Here is an 18015-nt window from a genome sequence, read left to right as displayed (position 1 = left end):
TAGAGTGCATAAAGTTTGACATACGATCGAAGAAGATTTGGAACATCGCGATAAATTTTTCCTCGATTGTTTTATTATCGTATCGAGATATTTTCTACAACGTATACCGAGCTTCTTAAGTTCTTATAATTACAAGAATATCATGTTACCACCAGCGGCTATGCACTTGGAACAGAAACAGAGTACCGAAAGAATGACAGGTACACAACAACAATACCTTCATCAGTATTGTAATCAATGTTGTCACGATGATCAGAATCAACATCCTCGACATCCACTGAAGCAGCAAGGTTATCGTTATCGTCGTCATTATCGCAATGATCATTACCATCATCACCACCACCACCGTTGCCATCATCATCATCGACACAAACATCAACTTATTCCTGAAACTGATCAACCGCCACAACATAATTCTCGCCATTCACGAAATACGGATTGTCGTCGTACAATGTCCCCTTTGTCATCATCGATTATGCCACATAACGATAATTCTCCCTCGACTCAGCGTGCGACGAGTATGTTTGTGACAGGTAAGAGTGTGACGATAATCATCGATTCAAATTTATCGAATTTCTTTAGAAACGTAACATTTGCGTAATTTTTTTACGAAGAAAAGGTAATACCGTGATCGAATCTCCTCAAAGGAGTTAAACGTTGTATAACGTCCAATACGATCGGAAGAATGACATTTAAGGAATATACTCGTATATAAACGAAAATTTGATATGGATATCTCGAAATAACTTCGAAATAACGTTGCGCACACAATTACGTATGCAGTTACATATACAAGTGGTATTTAACAAAATCAATTTTTCTAAAATGTTTGATAAGACACGACACGATGTCACACAGAAGAAATCATATATCCTGCGATATGCGAAAAACTTATATATATATATGTATATAATCGTGGTCGAAGATCCCCGTAAGCATTTACGTAAACCCCATGGGACGACATTTAAGTTCATTCAAATCAGTTGTTATCATTTACTACATGCATCCAGAGATAGAGGAACAATTGTTTTTGTTATTTGATTTGCGAGAAGATGGTATGTATACATACATCAGAGGTGGAAGAGCAAATGCGTACAATTTGTTAGGTAATTGCTGTTAAAGTTTATTTTGGAGAAATTATCGTGCCTGATAAGCGCAGATTGAAATTATTCGTTCATGGGTTGGTTGATCTTGGGTATAACATCCGTTCAGAGCGGTAATGTTTGGGAATTATCTGATTTTTTGTTAGGGACGGTTTTGTTTGTCAGTTTCAAATCTTATAATACGTGTTGCGTACGTGGTTTATTGACTAGGAGTTATCGATGCCGGATAAGATCTGGAGTAATAAATTACAAGTAGTACAGTATCCGTTGATATAGATAGTTGGAATACATATCAGTGAAACTTATTTACGTCTTTAATGCTTTTGATCGGTGTATTGAATGCAAAATATGCCGGGCATCGTGTACGTAAGCTTATGTCACGAAGGTTACAGTCAAATAATTCTTATGTAAGTCTTAAATTCATTTTCAACGTTAATGGCAAAAAAGAGAGGAAAGAAAATTCGAGCAATACTTCTCCTATGGTGTGCAGCTACGATAGCGTTTGATCTTGTTTATTTTTCAAAGATTTCGCAGTAGCGAAACCAAAACAGAGAGAGAATTCATCGGGAAAGTAAAAGTCCAAAAATGAACAGGAGAAAAATCTGTGTTGCATACAATGTACAATATTTTTGACTGCAATAGAAGCACTAATTATTAACATCACGTACTTCTATGATGATCTTTTGGAAAACTTCCAAATGTGTTACGGGTCACCGACTGTCAGTATTAAGATGTAACTTTGTAGATAGATATTAAGATATTCTATGAAATTAAATTTCGTAATATTCTTACGCTATCGATCCGATATTTTTAAATTTATTTTCCAGTTGCATTGCGATACTTAAAAGCATTGAGACGTGATTAAGACATTTTGATTACATCTAAACCACGAAATCGTTTGAAATTTAAATTATGTCGCTCGTCTGTTTGTGTTTTAAAATTCCAAGAACTTTATGGATTTAATTATATTATAATATTATTTTCGAACGTCTCTAGGACAAATTGCAATTTTGAAAAAAGGCAGGTATAGTAAGATTATAATATTAATAGATAGCCATACGTTAGCCAATGTTTGCCATCGGTCAAATTATAAGTTTAACGATTCCGGAAGCATATATTATGGTTTAGCGATAGTTCGTTTTTCTATTTTACATATTTTGGTTGCCAATATATTGAAAATATATAAGAGTAACTGCAAGCTTATTTCTTTTCATAAAACAATGACATAATTTACTTTAAGACGTTACATTTTCCAATTATATTGATTTATCGAGTTGATTGTTTGAAAAAGAGATGCGGTTACGTTATTAGATAGCGTTGTGCGCCACTAGAACGCACGATGCATCTGTAAACTCGCTAGCAACTCGTTGTATATTTAGCTCGATGGACGAAGAAACGTCTCTTCGTGTACCAACCAAACTAAGGTCGCTAGGAGGCTTTTTCCTTCGGTTAGCTCTCTGTTCCATCAAGCCGATAATGTTTGAGATATAGTTCTGTTACTGTATGCTATTCTTATCATCTTTGTTGATGTCGCCGTCATCGTCGTCGCTGCTATCGACATCGACAACGACATCGCCATCGCCATCGCCATCGCCATCGCCATCGCCATCGCCATCGCCATCGCCATCGCCATCGCCATCGCCATCACCATCGCCATAGCCATCGCCATCGCCATCGTGACACTCGACGTCGTCATAGTTTTCGTCTAGCCGCGAAGAGCTTGGATCCTAATTTTGTGCTGTCGGGTTACTGGACCTTACGTAACCACAAATTCAAACGCTAAGATTAGTCGACGGTGCAAACTAACCAGGATCGCAAATTTAGTTCCCGGGTGTATATATTTACGGGGGGTGGGGGGAGGGCAGAAGAAAAAAACGAAAAAGAAAATTGCTATTGTACATATGAAAAGGATAAAAGCGAAGGAAATAGTTGCTTTTACGTTATCGAGATATTCAAAAGGGGAAATATCGGAAAAATACTACATCTTGTCTCATTCATTTCTTATCTACTTTCTATTGCCCAACGATTTTATGTATATGTTTTAAAAATGCTTATTTCTAAAATCTGAATAGCTTAATCTTGTTGATCGTTTTATGCACGTCTATTTTAAATAATGTAACGATATACGAGGAATATTTTCGTCTTGAGATTCAATGAGATTTTTTAATTTAGATATATCTATGTACCTGTGCCTATATACGCCTGTATACCTATACATACATATTCGTATATATGTGGACTTTTTTCTCTTTTCTTGATAATGATTATAAGTCGCGAGAATGTACACGAGTGCGATGGCGAAGAACCGTGTAAATTTAATTCAATGATTGTTGTTTTATGTTTCAGCGAGAGAACGTTTTCCTTCGTCAAGTAGTACCGACGACGATCAAAGTGGTTCTGATACGGAACACGACTCGAATGCATTACGCACTAAAGTTCATTCTGGAATAGTTCATCACTCTGGTAACCATTCCGTGAGAAAACGTCGTGGAAACCTACCGAAAAATTCAGTGAAAATTTTAAAACGATGGCTTTACGAGCACAGATACAACGCATATCCAAGCGACAGCGAGAAGCAAGTGCTGAGTAAAGAAGCGCAGTTGACTGTACTCCAGGTTGGTACGATACTCTACTGCTCTATTTAATTTTCATTTCGTGACCTTCTCGACGTCTATTCTCGTCATTGTAGGTTTGCAATTGGTTCATAAACGCCAGACGGCGAATTCTACCAGAAATGATTCGAAAAGATGGCCAAGATCCCCTACAGTACACGATATCTCGCCGCGGTAAAAAGATGCCCACAGGAAGTCATCAACAATCATCCGGTCTTGGTTCAAGATCCAATCAAAATTGGGATTCGTTAGCAGGCATGAGTGCACCGAAACGTAGTAGAGATCACGATTACGAAGATTCTACTGGATTAATATATCGGTTGGTTACAAGTTACGCTTTGGTACTATCATATGCAATGATTGGTCGTCAACGTTTCGTATTTCATAATTTTCTTCTTTTTGTTTCTTTCTTTCTCAGAAGCGAAGAGGATAGCCCAAACGACTATGAGAGCAGTTCTCACAGCGAGGAGGAACGTCCATCGACACAGTGGCCGAGTGTAATAGTGTACCCTTACTCGGAAACTAAAGTTGAACAAAATGTCAGCCAACTTGGCGCTTACGACGAAACGATTACCCACCCAGCTCGACGAGGGTAGGCATATTGTTATACACCGTCGCGGTTTTTCATTATATCGACTTTATAACAACGCGTGTCGAAACTAATAACGAAAAGTCGACTGATATTCTTATTTTTCTTTTCCATTTTATCCTGTTCAGGGACGATGATGAATCTTCCATGGGAAATGAAGCTGCATATTGGAGTGCCCCTAGACAACATCTTATTCAAACTTCTGATGTACAGCATGAAACAGAAGTATATGGTACACGTAATGCTCACAGTCCTCATACAGATGAGACGCCACCTCCGACACCACCCGAAGAGGATAAAGACAAGTTCAAGTGTCTTTACTTACTGGTTGAGGCAGCCGTTGCCGTGCGACAACAGGAAAAAGAACGTGAGGGGGCTGTACCGGTTTAACGAGAGCAGCGTTTCTCGTAGCTTATATCGATGTTTTTTTTTAACCTTCGATTCTCCATTTTGCCGTGGAGGATACAAAACAATTTTTTCGCTTTGGTATCGTCATCATAATATTGATAATTTTTCGTTCTTTTTTCTTTTTTTCTTTTCTCTTTTTTTTTTTGCATCTTTAACCTCAACCTATGATATTTTTCCACTTTTAAATATTTTCTCGTAGTTTCAAAATTCGCGAATCGGATAAAAGAGAATCTGACGATTTACATGTTTTTCCTTTCTAATATTTTAGTTCTTTCGCCAATTTTTTTGCGTATATGTACGTATATGTGCAAACAGGTACGTACATGTATAAAGCGGGGAGAATAGTAAAGACTTTTGAACTTGATGAACAATCAGAAGTATATAGTAACTAGCCATTAAACAATTGTGTATATGATAGTGTTCTTCGAATATTGTGATTGTCTTCTTACGGCACGTGATTTATGGGTGCATTGTTTTAAAATAACATATGTACAACGAAAACTCACAAAAGTACACGTGCGAACGGTACTGTTACTGTTTTTTTTAGTATTCGTTGTGTTGTTCAAGGCAGTAACAATAGCTCTTTCGATTGGAAGACCGCTCCGATTATACTAAAGCAGTACTGCCGTTTTGTTGAGAAAGTAAAATACCACGCATATACACCACTATACATCAATACTGAATATTGTATCGCGTGATGAAATGACACTGAATAAGAAAGATACGTTCTTTTTGTTTCGGTGTTTGTATCTCTGTCTATTCTAATACACTATTGACAGAACAAACATGAGATTGATGGTCAAACAAGTGCCAAAATATTATGTTGCAAGTAAAAGATTGTGGTACAAGGGGAAGAATTAGATCGAATACCGATTTACATTCTCGTTCAAGTTTTTATTCGTGTATCGTAATTCATTTGAAAAAATTGTATAAACTTTATAACACGCGAATTTATTACAGATGCGTGACTGTTTTCTAGAATTCATAGGGAGTAAGGGAGAAGTAATAGAAAGAGAAGACAAGTAAAAAGAAAAGCTGGTAGGATGTCGCTGATATAATACTGAAAGAACTTTAACATTTACGCGTTTCCATTCTCTCTGACAAATAAAAGAAAGAAATAGACTGGTTAAGTAAGAACCTTCTAAGCTCTGCTTTTTATTGTACTTTAGATCGTTTCTTATATACGTTTACGCTATAATAATTTGCCAAACATACTATAGCAGAAACAGGCCAAAGAATATCGGAAACATTTTCTTATGTTTCGTTGTCATCTTTTGATCACTTTACTTCTTTTCTCTGTTTGTTGATATTAATCGATCGAATTAATCGTACGACGTTAATAGTTATGCATGGTTCCTGTTCATATTTCAAAGTTATTATACAGTACTTAGATTCGTCGGTATATCATTTTGTAAGCACAAGTAGATATTCTTCTTCCTTTCTTTTCTTTTTTTTAAGTAATCTCTCTCTCTCTCTCTCTCTCTCTCATTATTATTGTTAAAGCAATATGCAATAACCTACAGCAATTGTGATTTTTATGGCGTTTACATTCGCATTTATGTTAGATAGATAAGAAGACTGCTCGAAAAGAGATTTGTACACATAGTGACGAGTTTGCATAATGTTAATGCATCTCCCTTTTCTCCCTAAGACAATCGAACGGTAGTAGGGTAAAAGTAATAATATCGATTAACCGTTCGTCTTTTTTTTTTGCAAACATAAAAAGGAATGTCTTTTAAATAAAAGAAAAACGATACACGAAATACGTGAACAGCGTTTACGGATCACAGTAAATGCATATATCGAATACTAAGCGCATGTGCCTATTAAGAAATAGATTTATAGATGATAAGTATATATACATAGATTTATATTACAGCCACATGATTCAACGTACGTTATACAAAAGCACGAATTTTTAAACGTTCGTTATTTGGAAATTAGCGTCATGGAATACGAATCACGTATAGGAAAATCATTGGTACAAACGCCAAAGACTTATAATATATAACCGTTAGTTATATATTATATCCAATAATTAAGTACTTTAATTAAATCCATATAGAATCCTTTTTGCCGGGTATGTAGCTAGTTAATGTGTTGATCGTGTGCTCGAGCGTTTGGCATAATTCGTTAAAGAGATAGAAAAAAGGAGAAGAAGGGGGAGAGGAAGGAAAGAGAAGAGAGATTGGAGGATATGATGAGGATAGAAGGAAGGAGAGAAAAAATGTAGAAGATGAAGAAGTAACAAATGGAGAAGGAAGTGTTAGGGAAATGTGCCTATGAAATGTGTACTGCGACATTGACCTGTGGCGTATATCGTGAAAGTGTGAATGTAGACGCGAACGTGCATCGATGCAATGGTATGACTAACAAAATAAGTTTGTATGTATGTATGCATCGATACGTGAGCTATATCCAAATCGTGTTCAGACAAAACAAACTTCTTTAATGTACAAAATATGATTCAAATTTATTTTTAAATTGCGATAAACAGCGGTTGCGAGGCCGTTACGTTAAAAACTGTTAAGAAAATACTTTACGATAGTTTAAGAATAGATCTCTCTCCGACAAAAGATAGGCTTGCAAATATGATAGTCTTCGATCGATAAGACATTTTTCGATCAGACGCTAAATAACGTGAATTACAACGACGAGGATGATGACGAAGACGAAAACGGCGAAAACGACAAATATAAATATCGGAAGGTACAAGGAATACTGTTCCGATTCCGATTCCGATTCCGATTCCGATTCCGATTCCGATCGAATTGTTGCTGTTACCCGTTCCCATTGTTTCTAATATACCGAAATCGTCTGATTTACGAGTGGTGTATGGTAGTAGCATTACAGTTTACCTCTGTTTCGCGTGCTCCCTTGCCTGCTAGTAAAAGTAAAAGCAGAGTTGAAATAACGCATGCAAGCCAAAATTATTCTTATAACGAAATATATCTTCATAGTTCCTAATTCATTCAAAGTTCGCTCTATCGGAGAGGCAAGGGGTACAGAAGAAGCGATAAATGGTGAATGCTTGTATGAGAAGCACCAGTCGTTGGTTCGTTACTCAGTCGCATAATTATAAAAGCAATAAGTGTGCCTTGTTCGAATGTTCTAAATGCATACTTATAATGATATCTAACGGAAGGTAGTGTCGAAACGTTCGCCGAATTCGTCGAATTTATTTCTAATGTATTTACGATTTTGGAAACGTTAGATAAGGTAAATGAAATAAAAGCATACAGAGTTCGCGTTTTCATGTTGGTAAATTCTCCTCTTTCATTTAAAAAGAAAGAAAGAAGAAGAAGAAAAGAAGAAAAAGAGGAAAAGAAAAGAAAAAGGAAGAGGAAGAAATAGGGGTTGTTGCATCAGTTGAAACGTTCGATTAAATATTGGAAATGTATGAGTTGGGGAAAAAATAGTCATCTACAAGAGAGGTAGATGGAAAGCAAAGAATTCGTACATAAAGCCAGTACGTACTAAGGAATTTTTCCAAATTACCTATCGTTTGTGGCCAACAAAAATATTAAATAATGAATGAACGAGGAAAAGAAGGAGAGTTGAAAAAAGGGGGAGAGGAAGAGAGAATGTTTGTATTTGTTTTATCTACGCATTATTCTATTACGTATACTGAATTCCGAGTAAACATATTCGGTGAAATTAAATATTTTCATATACTCTTATATATCAACTAAGATTATTAGATAAAAACGAATTGAAAATAATATTCGTATAATGTACAGGACAATTAAGAGAAAATTCGAGAAATGTAGAATAGTATGAAAGATGGTTTTTGTGTGTTTATTACGTAAGGTCATGTTTTTATATACAAGACTTGCTTGTTTCAGTTATTACCTTATATACAATTCTTAAATCCATAAATGCTTATTTTTGGCATTATTTCTGTATAAATAGTAGGTACGTTAGTAAGTACACGCGACAGGTGTGCAAATTCGTTGTTTGTTTCTCGTAACGCGTAACAAGTAAGAAAAATATTTTATTGGAAAGGATTAATAACATAATAAAGGTTCTCGAATTCCAACGTTACGTATGTTTCCTTGTATGTACGTAATCCATTTTTTTTAGGGGAAAAAGGAAGAAAGAAAGAAAAACGTTTTAATGACTTTATTTAGAAAATATTGACATTTCATAAGGCCAACTGTCTTAAAACTTGTACGATTTCGAGTGTTGTCGTTTTGGCCAGCTGTCCTTCGTAACGTACGTACATATAATTTGAGTACTCTCTTCCCAGCCCCGTCTCTCTCCCTGTCACTCTCTTACTTTTAAACGTAATTTCAAATATTTTATCGAAAATATTATACAATTTCTTTAACAAGCATTACGAGGGAAGAAAACTTTCGATTGTCCTTTATACGTAGATGAGAAGATTTATATTAGTTTAAAAATAGAAGAACCTTCGAACAATCTTCGATGGTTCGTGGTTTCCTTCGGAATACCTTCGTTATATTAAATTCTGTTCATCTCGATGATTCGTATTTTTACATATGATTTACATTTGTTATATATGAATACAAGTTTTTACGATTTAATCTTTTTTTTTTATTAGTTACCAACGGGCTTGCATTTTTCTAGATTCGAAATATCCAGTACTATCATAGTAAATACCCGTTAACAAAGAGCTAAAAGGCATCCTTTTGATTTTATCGGAACTAAAATTAAACAACAGCTAGTTAAAGAAACATTTTTATTTCGAGGTAACGTTATTGTTTTGATACTAAATTATAACGATGATACGCATTGCATATTGTTCCTTCTATTTTTCTCCCTTTCTTACTTTCTTTTCCCATATATATGTATATAGAAATTAGAATACTTATATCTATTCATTACACGCGTGTATCAATGGAAAATTTTTTATTCGATTCCGCTTAGGTGCGTTCGCAACATTTTGCAGCGTGCTTCGGCTAAAAGCGGAAAATATTGATATTAAAATGTAATATAAAATTATTTCGATTATTTACGATTACTTTGGCCAGGTATATATATCCGACAATGAGTCAAGCCTGCGTTTGCGCTCGCTTACCCGTGTCGATTCTCCGAGCGATTTACAATTAACTATATTGTTCGATTAAAAAAGTTTGTAATAAAGTACGTTGTGAATTTTATCATATTTTTTTACTACGAGTTGGTCATTCGATTACTTTTATCAAGCTACGACCTACCATAGTCTTACGAGAAGAATGGATAGAGAAAGAAAGAAAGGAAAAGAAAGTAAGTAAGAAGATTTGAGTAAGAAGATATGATATCGCATAATAAAACGATGGGAATGAAAGTCAATAGCACTCGATAGTAACGTAAAGAACGCGAATACACGTGAGTGGGAAGTAATGTAACGGAGGATAACGCGCGAACTCGTAAAATGAGAAGCGCCGAGTGGATTACCGGTCAGTTCGAAACCGAGGCGAGAGTCAGTAGCTTCCTACGGTACACAAACGCGAACCATTACGTGATACATATCCAGTACGCGGATTAACTTTTACACAGTTCGATAAGAGAACTGTTGCATACGCGGTACACGCGCTAAACTACGCTAAAATATAAATTACGATAATAAATCGCTACATGATATGCCATATATATGTAGATACGATATACAATTGTATATTTAGAAATAAAATATATGTCTGTGTAACATGTTCGCTTTAGAAATACGGAACGAATAGCAGTCATTTTGGACATGTAAAGAAAATAAAGTAAAATTCGTCGACTGTAGCCAGATAACGTGTGACGATTACAATCTAATGGAAGAGACAGATGCGGATATTTAAAAAAGAAGAAACCGACTTGTCGTTAGAGAAATAAAGAAACTGGTCCTATTGGATTTCTATCAACAGCGAAGAATTTGTGGTATTAAGTGCAATTATGTCGTAGCCCTGATAATCAGCGTCCATCAAAATTAGCCCAGTTATAGTACAACGACCGTCTGAGGTGCCTAACGCACCTTGATGAAACAAACAACGTGTCTCTACTGCAAATTGAAGGTATTTACTGCATTACACCGACGTGTAACAGTCGATTCTTAATTCCCTTCTAATTATATGTCTCCTGAACTTTCTTCCAAGAGTTTCTTCTCTATCGTTCGTCACGTGTCATTATCTTTTCTGTCTCGTCTTTGTTTCAATTCCCAGCTTTATTCGATTCTAGCTTTGAACACCTTTACATAGACATCCGATAATACGATGTACCTATATTATTCTTCGATTTGAACGCGTCTCTTCTTTCCGCAAAGCGACCCTAATAATAAATATAGCCATCTTGTTCGAATAGAAATAGGATACACTGGGAAACAGAGGAAACATTGTGATGTAAATGAGAAATTATCGAAAACAACAGTTCTTTATTAAAGGTAATAATCGAGTCGAACGATTAAGCAAAATACTTAAATATCGTGAATACGTGATACGTGTGTAAAGAAATTAGAAGGTAACTGGTAATTTAAAAGTACTAAGGGAGGAACGGAGAAAGTAATGGGAAGAATGGAAAATTATGATTTAATCGAAGGGATGAAGGTGCCTACAGAATGGATAGTGATACAAAATCAAAAGACAGAAAAACACAAAGGAAGGGAAAGGAAGCATATTGTATTATTCGTTACTTACGACCCAAATTTACAACAGGGCTTAACGGTGCAAACGAAAAACGTATGCGAGGTGATTGCTTAATTCGGTGTCTCAAAATTCGATTCATCGAGCGAGCCAGTTTCGTTTAATCTTGATTTCGGTGCACGTATTAACGTTGATCGAGGAATATCAACAGAACTTTATTTACACATGTATGTATGTGCGTGCATACGAACATACGATGTAACATACCTATATACTTTGTTATATCGCTTGGTTGACCCACCTTTTCATTTCCTTTAGATTTTCTGCTAGCACTTTCAAACGCGCTATAAGAAACGCTCGACGCGCTGTGTGTACATATATGTATGTGTATATATATATATATATATATATATATATATATATACATATACGTGTAAGCTGCATACGCGCGCGCTTAAGCGTCGGCAAAGAGCCCATGATAAAGATGATTTACAGAGTAGATTAATTAAAATAGGAGTTTACATTTCTTACGCCTAGTCAAATGCGAACAAAATAGATCCTCGTTAGATAAATGATAACGCAAACACGTGTACACTTTGTTGTTTTCACACTATGCACATATGCGGTCTATGTAAAGGTTTATCAACGCCAGACAATTGCGATATCGTGAAAGAACAGAATCGATCTTTTCCTCCGATAATTTCCTGTCGATAAAAATGAACATACCAATGATCCTCCGTTACCGTTACGATTGTGCTTACGATTACGATTTCGGGAATGTTAACATACGCTGAACACGTTTCGCGGTTGCTGCGTGATTGCGACTATTGCTATACGATGCCCTACATCGCCGTTCGACGCGTACCGTGCATACAAAGATATCGCATGTTTATGTGTTCATACGATGTTACACAGATAACGGGAATCTTTTTAATTCACGATTCTTCCTATGTTAAATCCGATACGAAAACGCATGCCTCGGGATTCATTGATTCTTTTTTTTTCTCCTACGATATCTCATCCCGTTTTAAGAGTACGCAAGAGAAGAGAAGAAATGGAAAGAAAAAGAAGCATACTGGCACTGGTTGGACTGATTCTATTTCTCAAGTCTTCGAATACCGAAAGCGGTAGCAGCAGTGGCAACGGCAACAGCTATAACGGACACTTATTTTCTCACCACCATCGACAGAAGAGACTGCTTTGGATAACTAACGATGGTCGAATAGCTTTACCACCAGGCACGATTATGACGATAACTCCAACATTGGCGTTACCCTTTGTCAGATACCCTCCCTATGGTTTTCTTAGCAACATGACTGTTAGTCTTCCCTTTACCAGTGAGTACATATGTCTATCGTCGCTCGTTTCATCTCTTATCTTCGTTTCTTTATCTTCCGTCATTCAGTTACGTTATACACATCGCTGTTTCTTTATATCCGATACATGTATAGACCTTTATCGAGCCCTCCTGCTTCAACCGCTTTTTATCATCTTCCCTTCCTTTTTTTCTGCTCTTTTTTCTTTTCATTCTTACTTTTTATTTGTCATCATTTTTACAGTCGATTTCGACAAACTGGGTTTAACCGATAACGAAAACCCTTACGGCGCTTTACCATCAGCGTTCGATACTACTGCAAGGGATCAGGGATCGAATGCCGCAGAATTTATCGCGACATTCGTAAAACGTGGAATCAGCAAAAGAGAAGCACTCGCGGATTTGCCAAAGAATGCACTTTACGGAGGTGAAAGAGCTCTTTTGTATGGTACCGCTGAGGATATGCTCGCAAATTTCGGTTTAAATGGAAAGGCCTGTCTATTAAGGGCAATCTGTGAAGTGCAGGGACATCCCCTAAGCAATTTCGGCTTAATCGGGGAAATGCTCAAACTCTTTTTCACGTAAGCATCTCTCTCACCTTACTCCCTACGTGCATACTATGTACTTATTTTTATTTATTTCGATTTCTTCTTCTACGATCCTGTTTGGTTATGTGTATGGTATCTTTGAAAACAAAATCCAAATTTCCTAACGTGTTCCATAATGCGTATATATATGTGTATTATTTACAGTGCTAGCAAATCACCATTTTCGAACCTTTTAAAAGAATATGTTGAAGCTGAAAATAGAGGCAAGTTTCATGGAGAGTGTTGGCCTTACTTCAAAGATTGCCCAAAATCGTTATTCCGCTTATCAGAGAATAAATATACGTATGTATACATATAAGTAAACAAGTGCAACTTCAATAACCATTTCATATCATATTTATGTACAAGTGTATACGCATGTATGTGTTTGTGTGTGTGTGTGTGTGTGTCAATACACATTTATTTTATAAATTATCGATTATTTTACATATTTTTCCAGGAAAGATGCCTTCCACGAAGATGCTGCAACTGTCGAATCAGATGAGATAGAAAAGAAAAATCGATACTTTCCTTCGATCCAGTCAATGGATCGAGCAACAAAGAGAGAAACTCAGTTTTCGCGAAATTTGAAACGTGCGATACACCCGTTAATGTAAATAAAGTCACTCGATGCTAAGTCTAGATACATGCACATGGTATGTATACTCCCAAGTCGAAAAAAGGTATGACACGAATCAACTACTGTATGTATATGTACTTAACTTACTTACGCGCATCTTTCCTTTCCTTCGAAATATTTTTCTTTACTAGCCATCTACTTTAAAGCCAGATCGAAGTCGATTTTGACCAATACCCACTTATTACTCCTTGAATTCCACGATCGTAAACTGAAAAAAGCTGCGCTTTCTCGACTTGATGGAAAATCAAATATGTAATTGCATTTTACGCTTTATCGGCCCCCCATTGTGAGGCATACGTCGCATGTGCGCATGGCACGTGCACGATCTTTCATCGCCATATTATATTTAGTAATTTATTTGGTGTTCGTATCGTCCTAGATCATAATAAAAAATACAGTAGAAAAGTACCTTTCAGTCGTTTAAAATTACACAACAATTGCGATTCCGATCATTTTTTATTGTATCGATGTGCGTTCGAACGAATACACGTATGTATGTATGTATGTATAGTGTATATATACTCTTATTTCTCGTCATCTTCTCTGTATAATGTTCCGTATTCAATTTTCTTGTACGTGTATATACATGTACGCGTGTTAAAATTTCAACGTGTAATCAACTACACAAATTTATCTACCTAAAACATAATTAGGCCAATTTTATAACAGCATATTGCGGTGAATGAAAATCTTCTTATTACTATATTTGTCGCTAGATATGTATACCTTGTATGAGTAATTAACAGTTTTAATAGTATGCGCGACGAGCAAAACTAAAATTGTTTCACATAGTATAAATATATTTGTCAACTAGCAATAGATAAAACGATAAGAAGAATAAAATAATGTATAATAAGAAAATTAAAAATTAGAAAATTATTATTAAAAGATAAAAAACATAGAAAATTGGAAATAAATAAACATTAAATCGCAACTATTCAGAAGTATAATCGATGTTATGCGACATGTGTGTAGTTTACACTAAATTCTGGTACTGATAATACATATATTGTAGATAAGTTGTATTTCCAATATCGAATATGTGATAAAAGTTACGTACGTAGCAATCATACTTACACATCATTGCTTACCAATTATTTATTACATTACATTTCCATTTATCGCCATCTGTAATAAAATCTTGCGAAATTTTACTGTATTTTACAATATATTATTACCTCATATGAATTTGTTATGGTTCTAATTATTAAGTTGTGATATTTTGAAATACGCTGGAGGTACATCATAAAAATATAGCGTGTTATGATCTTGCTCTTTTTTCATATACCTTTTTATTAACATTTATAGTGAAAGTACATTTATAATTGAAACTACATATTTACTTAAGTTGTACTTACTCTTACTACTTATTTACGTAATATTTATTTTTGTCCGGCTGTGTAAACTTAACCTCGAAATTTTCAATTGTATTTTTATTATTACATTATTCTTATAAGATAGTATGGCTTGTGAAGCTTGTAACGTAAAATTCAGCTTCTTCACACGCAAGGTAAGAACCATTGTATTATATATGTAAATGCCTTTTTATTGCTAAAGACATGTTAAAAATGAGTACTTTATTTATTTACTATGAAATATTTTCAGAAACAATGTATGGATTGCTTGAGACATTTTTGTTCTGAATGTGTAATCAAGCGTTTGGACAAGATATTAAGTTGTAATACTTGTAATATGTTGTCACGAAGACCTTTAACACGAAGTCTAATTGTACAAGTAAGGTCTAAAGATATACAACGGTATCTGTTGGCAAAGAAGATACCAATTAAAGGATGTATTGGTGTGTATATTACAGCAAAAAGAAGTTTAAGTTACAGAAGATATTTAACATTTAGAATTGCTGACAATATCTTTTAGTTAATATTCTTGTTTTTTCCCTTTCATTTTGATTACAGAAAAGGAAGACTTGATAAAATTGTTAATGACATTTGCTAGTGGTGCTAATGTTCATTTGAGTACGGAAGATGCAGGAAACATGTAAGTCCCATTTGGCGTGGAGCTGAAAATTGCATGGAGCAAAAACATTCCAAAATTATTTCATCGACTCTAAATTCAAAACATACGTTATCGACGATAATTACAAGTATTAATATTGTATATTTCTTGTTTGAGAGTTATAGATTTCTGTAGTATCACGTATATCTAACAAAAAAAAAAAAAAGAGGAGAAAGGAAACATTCACACATTTGCATTGAAATTACAAAAAAATGAAAAGTATTTAACAAATCATTTCTTTATTCAACTCTAATTTCAGTGATAGTTCTCTCCCTAACCGATCAGCAACTACAAATAATGAGTATAATACACAAATTTTTAATCATACACACGAAATCAATGCTTCAAGAGTTGATGGCAATGAAATTCCAGAAACAATTTCTAGACTTAACTTTTATTCGAATAGAAGAGCAGAACCGGTACATTCGGTAGAAGAGAAGATTTCAAAAGTTTCTAATATTCAACATTCTGATGTATGTGTAGAAGCGCCTATGGTACGTATAATTATAGTAGTATTGTTCTATAATTATTTTCTCATAATAATGTGTGTATGTATTACTATATTTCTTCTACTTTTTTTTCAATCTATGTAGAATCCTGTAAAATTATCTGACATAAATGCATTATCAGAACTGGAATGTTTAAATGTGAAGCAATTAAAAAATTTGCTAAGTACAAATCGAGTTGATTATAAAGGTTGCGTAGAAAGATGCGAATTATTGAATAGAGCTACCAGATTATGGGAAGAATACAGACAATCAAGAATAAGTAAGATACGACTCCTTTATCAAACATTTGATCATTTGATTTTTTAAGAATAAAAAAATGTTTAACTTGCACACCTTATTCTTAATAGAAGCTGAAATTTTGGACGAAAATCTATGCAAAATTTGTTGGGATGAACCAATTGAATGTATAATCTTGGAATGTGGTCATATGGCTTGTTGTTTGAATTGTGGCAAACAAATGTCGGAATGTCCAATATGTAAACAGTATGTAGTGAGGGTAGTGCGATTTTTTAAAGCTTAAAAAAAATACAGTAATGTTTAATACCATGGAACATGTAATATTCAATAGAACAAAATCGAAAAAAGGACGAATATAATCGCTACCACCGTGATATTTTAGATTTAGTGTTTATTGGCACATTCTATTGCCATCATAGATTATAATATAATCGAAATAAAACATAATCTTTTATATTAATGCAAATGCAATGAAATAACATGTATTAACATATACTATAAATATGTTTCAACATTTTCTATAAATATTTTTATTGAAAAATATGATCGAAAAGAAGGAGGCACTTATTTGGATGCCTATTAGATATATGTAAGCATTTTGCTCTACTTAAAAAAGTAGCTAATCTCTTTGATACGAGCGTAGATTATAATCAACAGCCACGGAGTGCATCCTCAAAGCTGAACGACGACTATAGTCGACAATACGGTACGCTACGCACTTGCTGTCGTTCTCATTTGCGGTCGTCAAGTAATACTACTACGAAGCGCCGTATCGAAGAAGTTAAAAGTTTAAAGTAATCAAATTTAGTAACGACCACTGTATCCTTTTATTCTCATTCCTCTTTGCCGAAAATAAATTGATTGAAATTGGTAACCTTGTTGTTGTGACCTCTTTTTATCAGTAGAAATTTACGAGTCATCGATTTGAATTAACTGTTTATTATGCATCATACATAATGTAACAATACATACATATTTAAAACTCTTGACCATCCAAAGTTACAATATTCTATTCTATAACTTTTATATACTTGCCAAACTGTTCTTTATTATTTTTTGTTATGATATTTTACAAAACAAGAAAATATGTTGAGTCTATATATATGTTTAAATATATAATAATAGAACAATACAAATTTTCTACTAACATATTCATAACTATGTAACTTATTAATTTTAATCATTAATATGTTTCGGATCTTAAAAATATATAATAATTTTATTTTATTTTTTATACATATAGCTATTATATACTACGAAATCAATTTTTAAATTTTGTTTTGATTTTATATATGTATGCAATGCAATATATATATATATATATATATATATCAGTAACAGCAGATAAATATTAGCGGTATTTTAGAAAGTTCTCTCTATTCTTATGCTTTCACTTATAATTTATTTGCAATTTTTTAGTTTTATCGAATTATTTAAAT

The 18015-nt window shown here is 34.3% G+C and overlaps 3 protein-coding genes and 1 long non-coding RNA gene across 7 annotated transcripts; 3 read left to right on the top strand and 1 right to left on the bottom strand.

The window, feature by feature from the left end:
- The first annotated feature begins 6 nt into the window (after positions 1-6).
- On the top strand, positions 7-7958 carry LOC100647615 (iroquois-class homeodomain protein IRX-6). 2 transcript variants are annotated; one of them, XM_012308924.3, is made up of 5 exons: positions 7-200; positions 3450-3718; positions 3793-4034; positions 4134-4307; positions 4433-7958. In XM_012308924.3, exons 1-5 carry the CDS (start codon positions 143-145, stop codon positions 4692-4694), a joined length of 1005 nt encoding a protein of 334 aa, XP_012164314.1. In that variant the 5' UTR covers positions 7-142; the 3' UTR covers positions 4695-7958. The 2 variants fall into 2 exon arrangements, with proteins under 2 accessions (XP_012164314.1, XP_003395786.2); XM_003395738.4 differs by lacking the exon at positions 7-200 and adding an exon at positions 207-533.
- Positions 1284-14040, bottom strand: LOC125385147. The gene is made up of 2 exons (XR_007224155.1): positions 13909-14040; positions 1284-2858 (listed from the first exon to the last, which is right to left on the bottom strand). It is a non-coding gene; the product is annotated as an uncharacterized LOC125385147 (long non-coding RNA).
- LOC105665771 lies at positions 10377-15327 on the top strand. 2 transcript variants are annotated; one of them, XM_012308929.3, is made up of 5 exons: positions 10377-10711; positions 12308-12612; positions 12835-13171; positions 13343-13480; positions 13638-15327. In XM_012308929.3, exons 2-5 carry the CDS (start codon positions 12330-12332, stop codon positions 13792-13794), a joined length of 915 nt encoding a protein of 304 aa, XP_012164319.1. In that variant the 5' UTR covers positions 10377-10711; positions 12308-12329; the 3' UTR covers positions 13795-15327. The 2 variants fall into 2 exon arrangements, with proteins under 2 accessions (XP_012164319.1, XP_020718905.1); XM_020863246.2 differs by lacking the exon at positions 10377-10711 and having other exon boundaries at positions 11698-12612.
- LOC100648018 (E3 ubiquitin-protein ligase RNF34) lies at positions 14174-17450 on the top strand. Of its 2 annotated transcripts, none has more exons than XM_048406062.1 (7): positions 14174-14306; positions 15279-15327; positions 15423-15615; positions 15731-15812; positions 16090-16324; positions 16424-16598; positions 16687-17450. In XM_048406062.1, exons 2-7 carry the CDS (start codon positions 15280-15282, stop codon positions 16857-16859), a joined length of 906 nt encoding a protein of 301 aa, XP_048262019.1. In that variant the 5' UTR covers positions 14174-14306; position 15279; the 3' UTR covers positions 16860-17450. The 2 variants fall into 2 exon arrangements, 1 of the variants encoding a protein (XP_048262019.1); XR_007224153.1 differs by lacking the exon at positions 14174-14306 and having other exon boundaries at positions 15186-15327; positions 16687-17165; positions 17234-17450.
- Positions 17451-18015: the final 565 nt, after the last annotated feature.

Source organism: Bombus terrestris, chromosome 5 (genome assembly GCF_910591885.1).
Source record: "Bombus terrestris chromosome 5, iyBomTerr1.2, whole genome shotgun sequence".
Lineage (NCBI taxonomy): Eukaryota > Metazoa > Arthropoda > Insecta > Hymenoptera > Apidae > Bombus > Bombus terrestris.
This window is presented reverse-complemented; position numbering and strand designations above follow the sequence as displayed.

What these genes read in the sequence shown, in the direction of transcription:
- LOC100647615 (XM_003395738.4), top strand. Translation starts at nt 452, where the DNA reads ATGTCCCCTTTGTCATCATCGATTATGCCACATAACGATAATTCTCCC. An exon ending in GACGAGTATGTTTGTGACAG is followed by an intron (nt 534 to 3,449) that starts GTAAGAGTGTGA and finishes TTTATGTTTCAG; the next exon opens with CGAGAGAACGTTTTCCTTCG. An exon ending in TCTACTGGATTAATATATCG is followed by an intron (nt 4,035 to 4,133) that starts GTTGGTTACAAG and finishes TTTCTTTCTCAG; the next exon opens with AAGCGAAGAGGATAGCCCAA.
- LOC105665771 (XM_020863246.2), top strand. Translation starts at nt 12,225, where the DNA reads ATGTTAAATCCGATACGAAAACGCATGCCTCGGGATTCATTGATTCTT. An exon ending in ATGCTCAAACTCTTTTTCAC is followed by an intron (nt 13,172 to 13,342) that starts GTAAGCATCTCT and finishes TATTATTTACAG; the next exon opens with TGCTAGCAAATCACCATTTT. An exon ending in TTATCAGAGAATAAATATAC is followed by an intron (nt 13,481 to 13,637) that starts GTATGTATACAT and finishes ATATTTTTCCAG; the next exon opens with GAAAGATGCCTTCCACGAAG.
- LOC100648018 (XM_048406062.1), top strand. Translation starts at nt 15,280, where the DNA reads ATGGCTTGTGAAGCTTGTAACGTAAAATTCAGCTTCTTCACACGCAAG. An exon ending in ACGGAAGATGCAGGAAACAT is followed by an intron (nt 15,813 to 16,089) that starts GTAAGTCCCATT and finishes CTCTAATTTCAG; the next exon opens with TGATAGTTCTCTCCCTAACC. An exon ending in ATACAGACAATCAAGAATAA is followed by an intron (nt 16,599 to 16,686) that starts GTAAGATACGAC and finishes TATTCTTAATAG; the next exon opens with AAGCTGAAATTTTGGACGAA.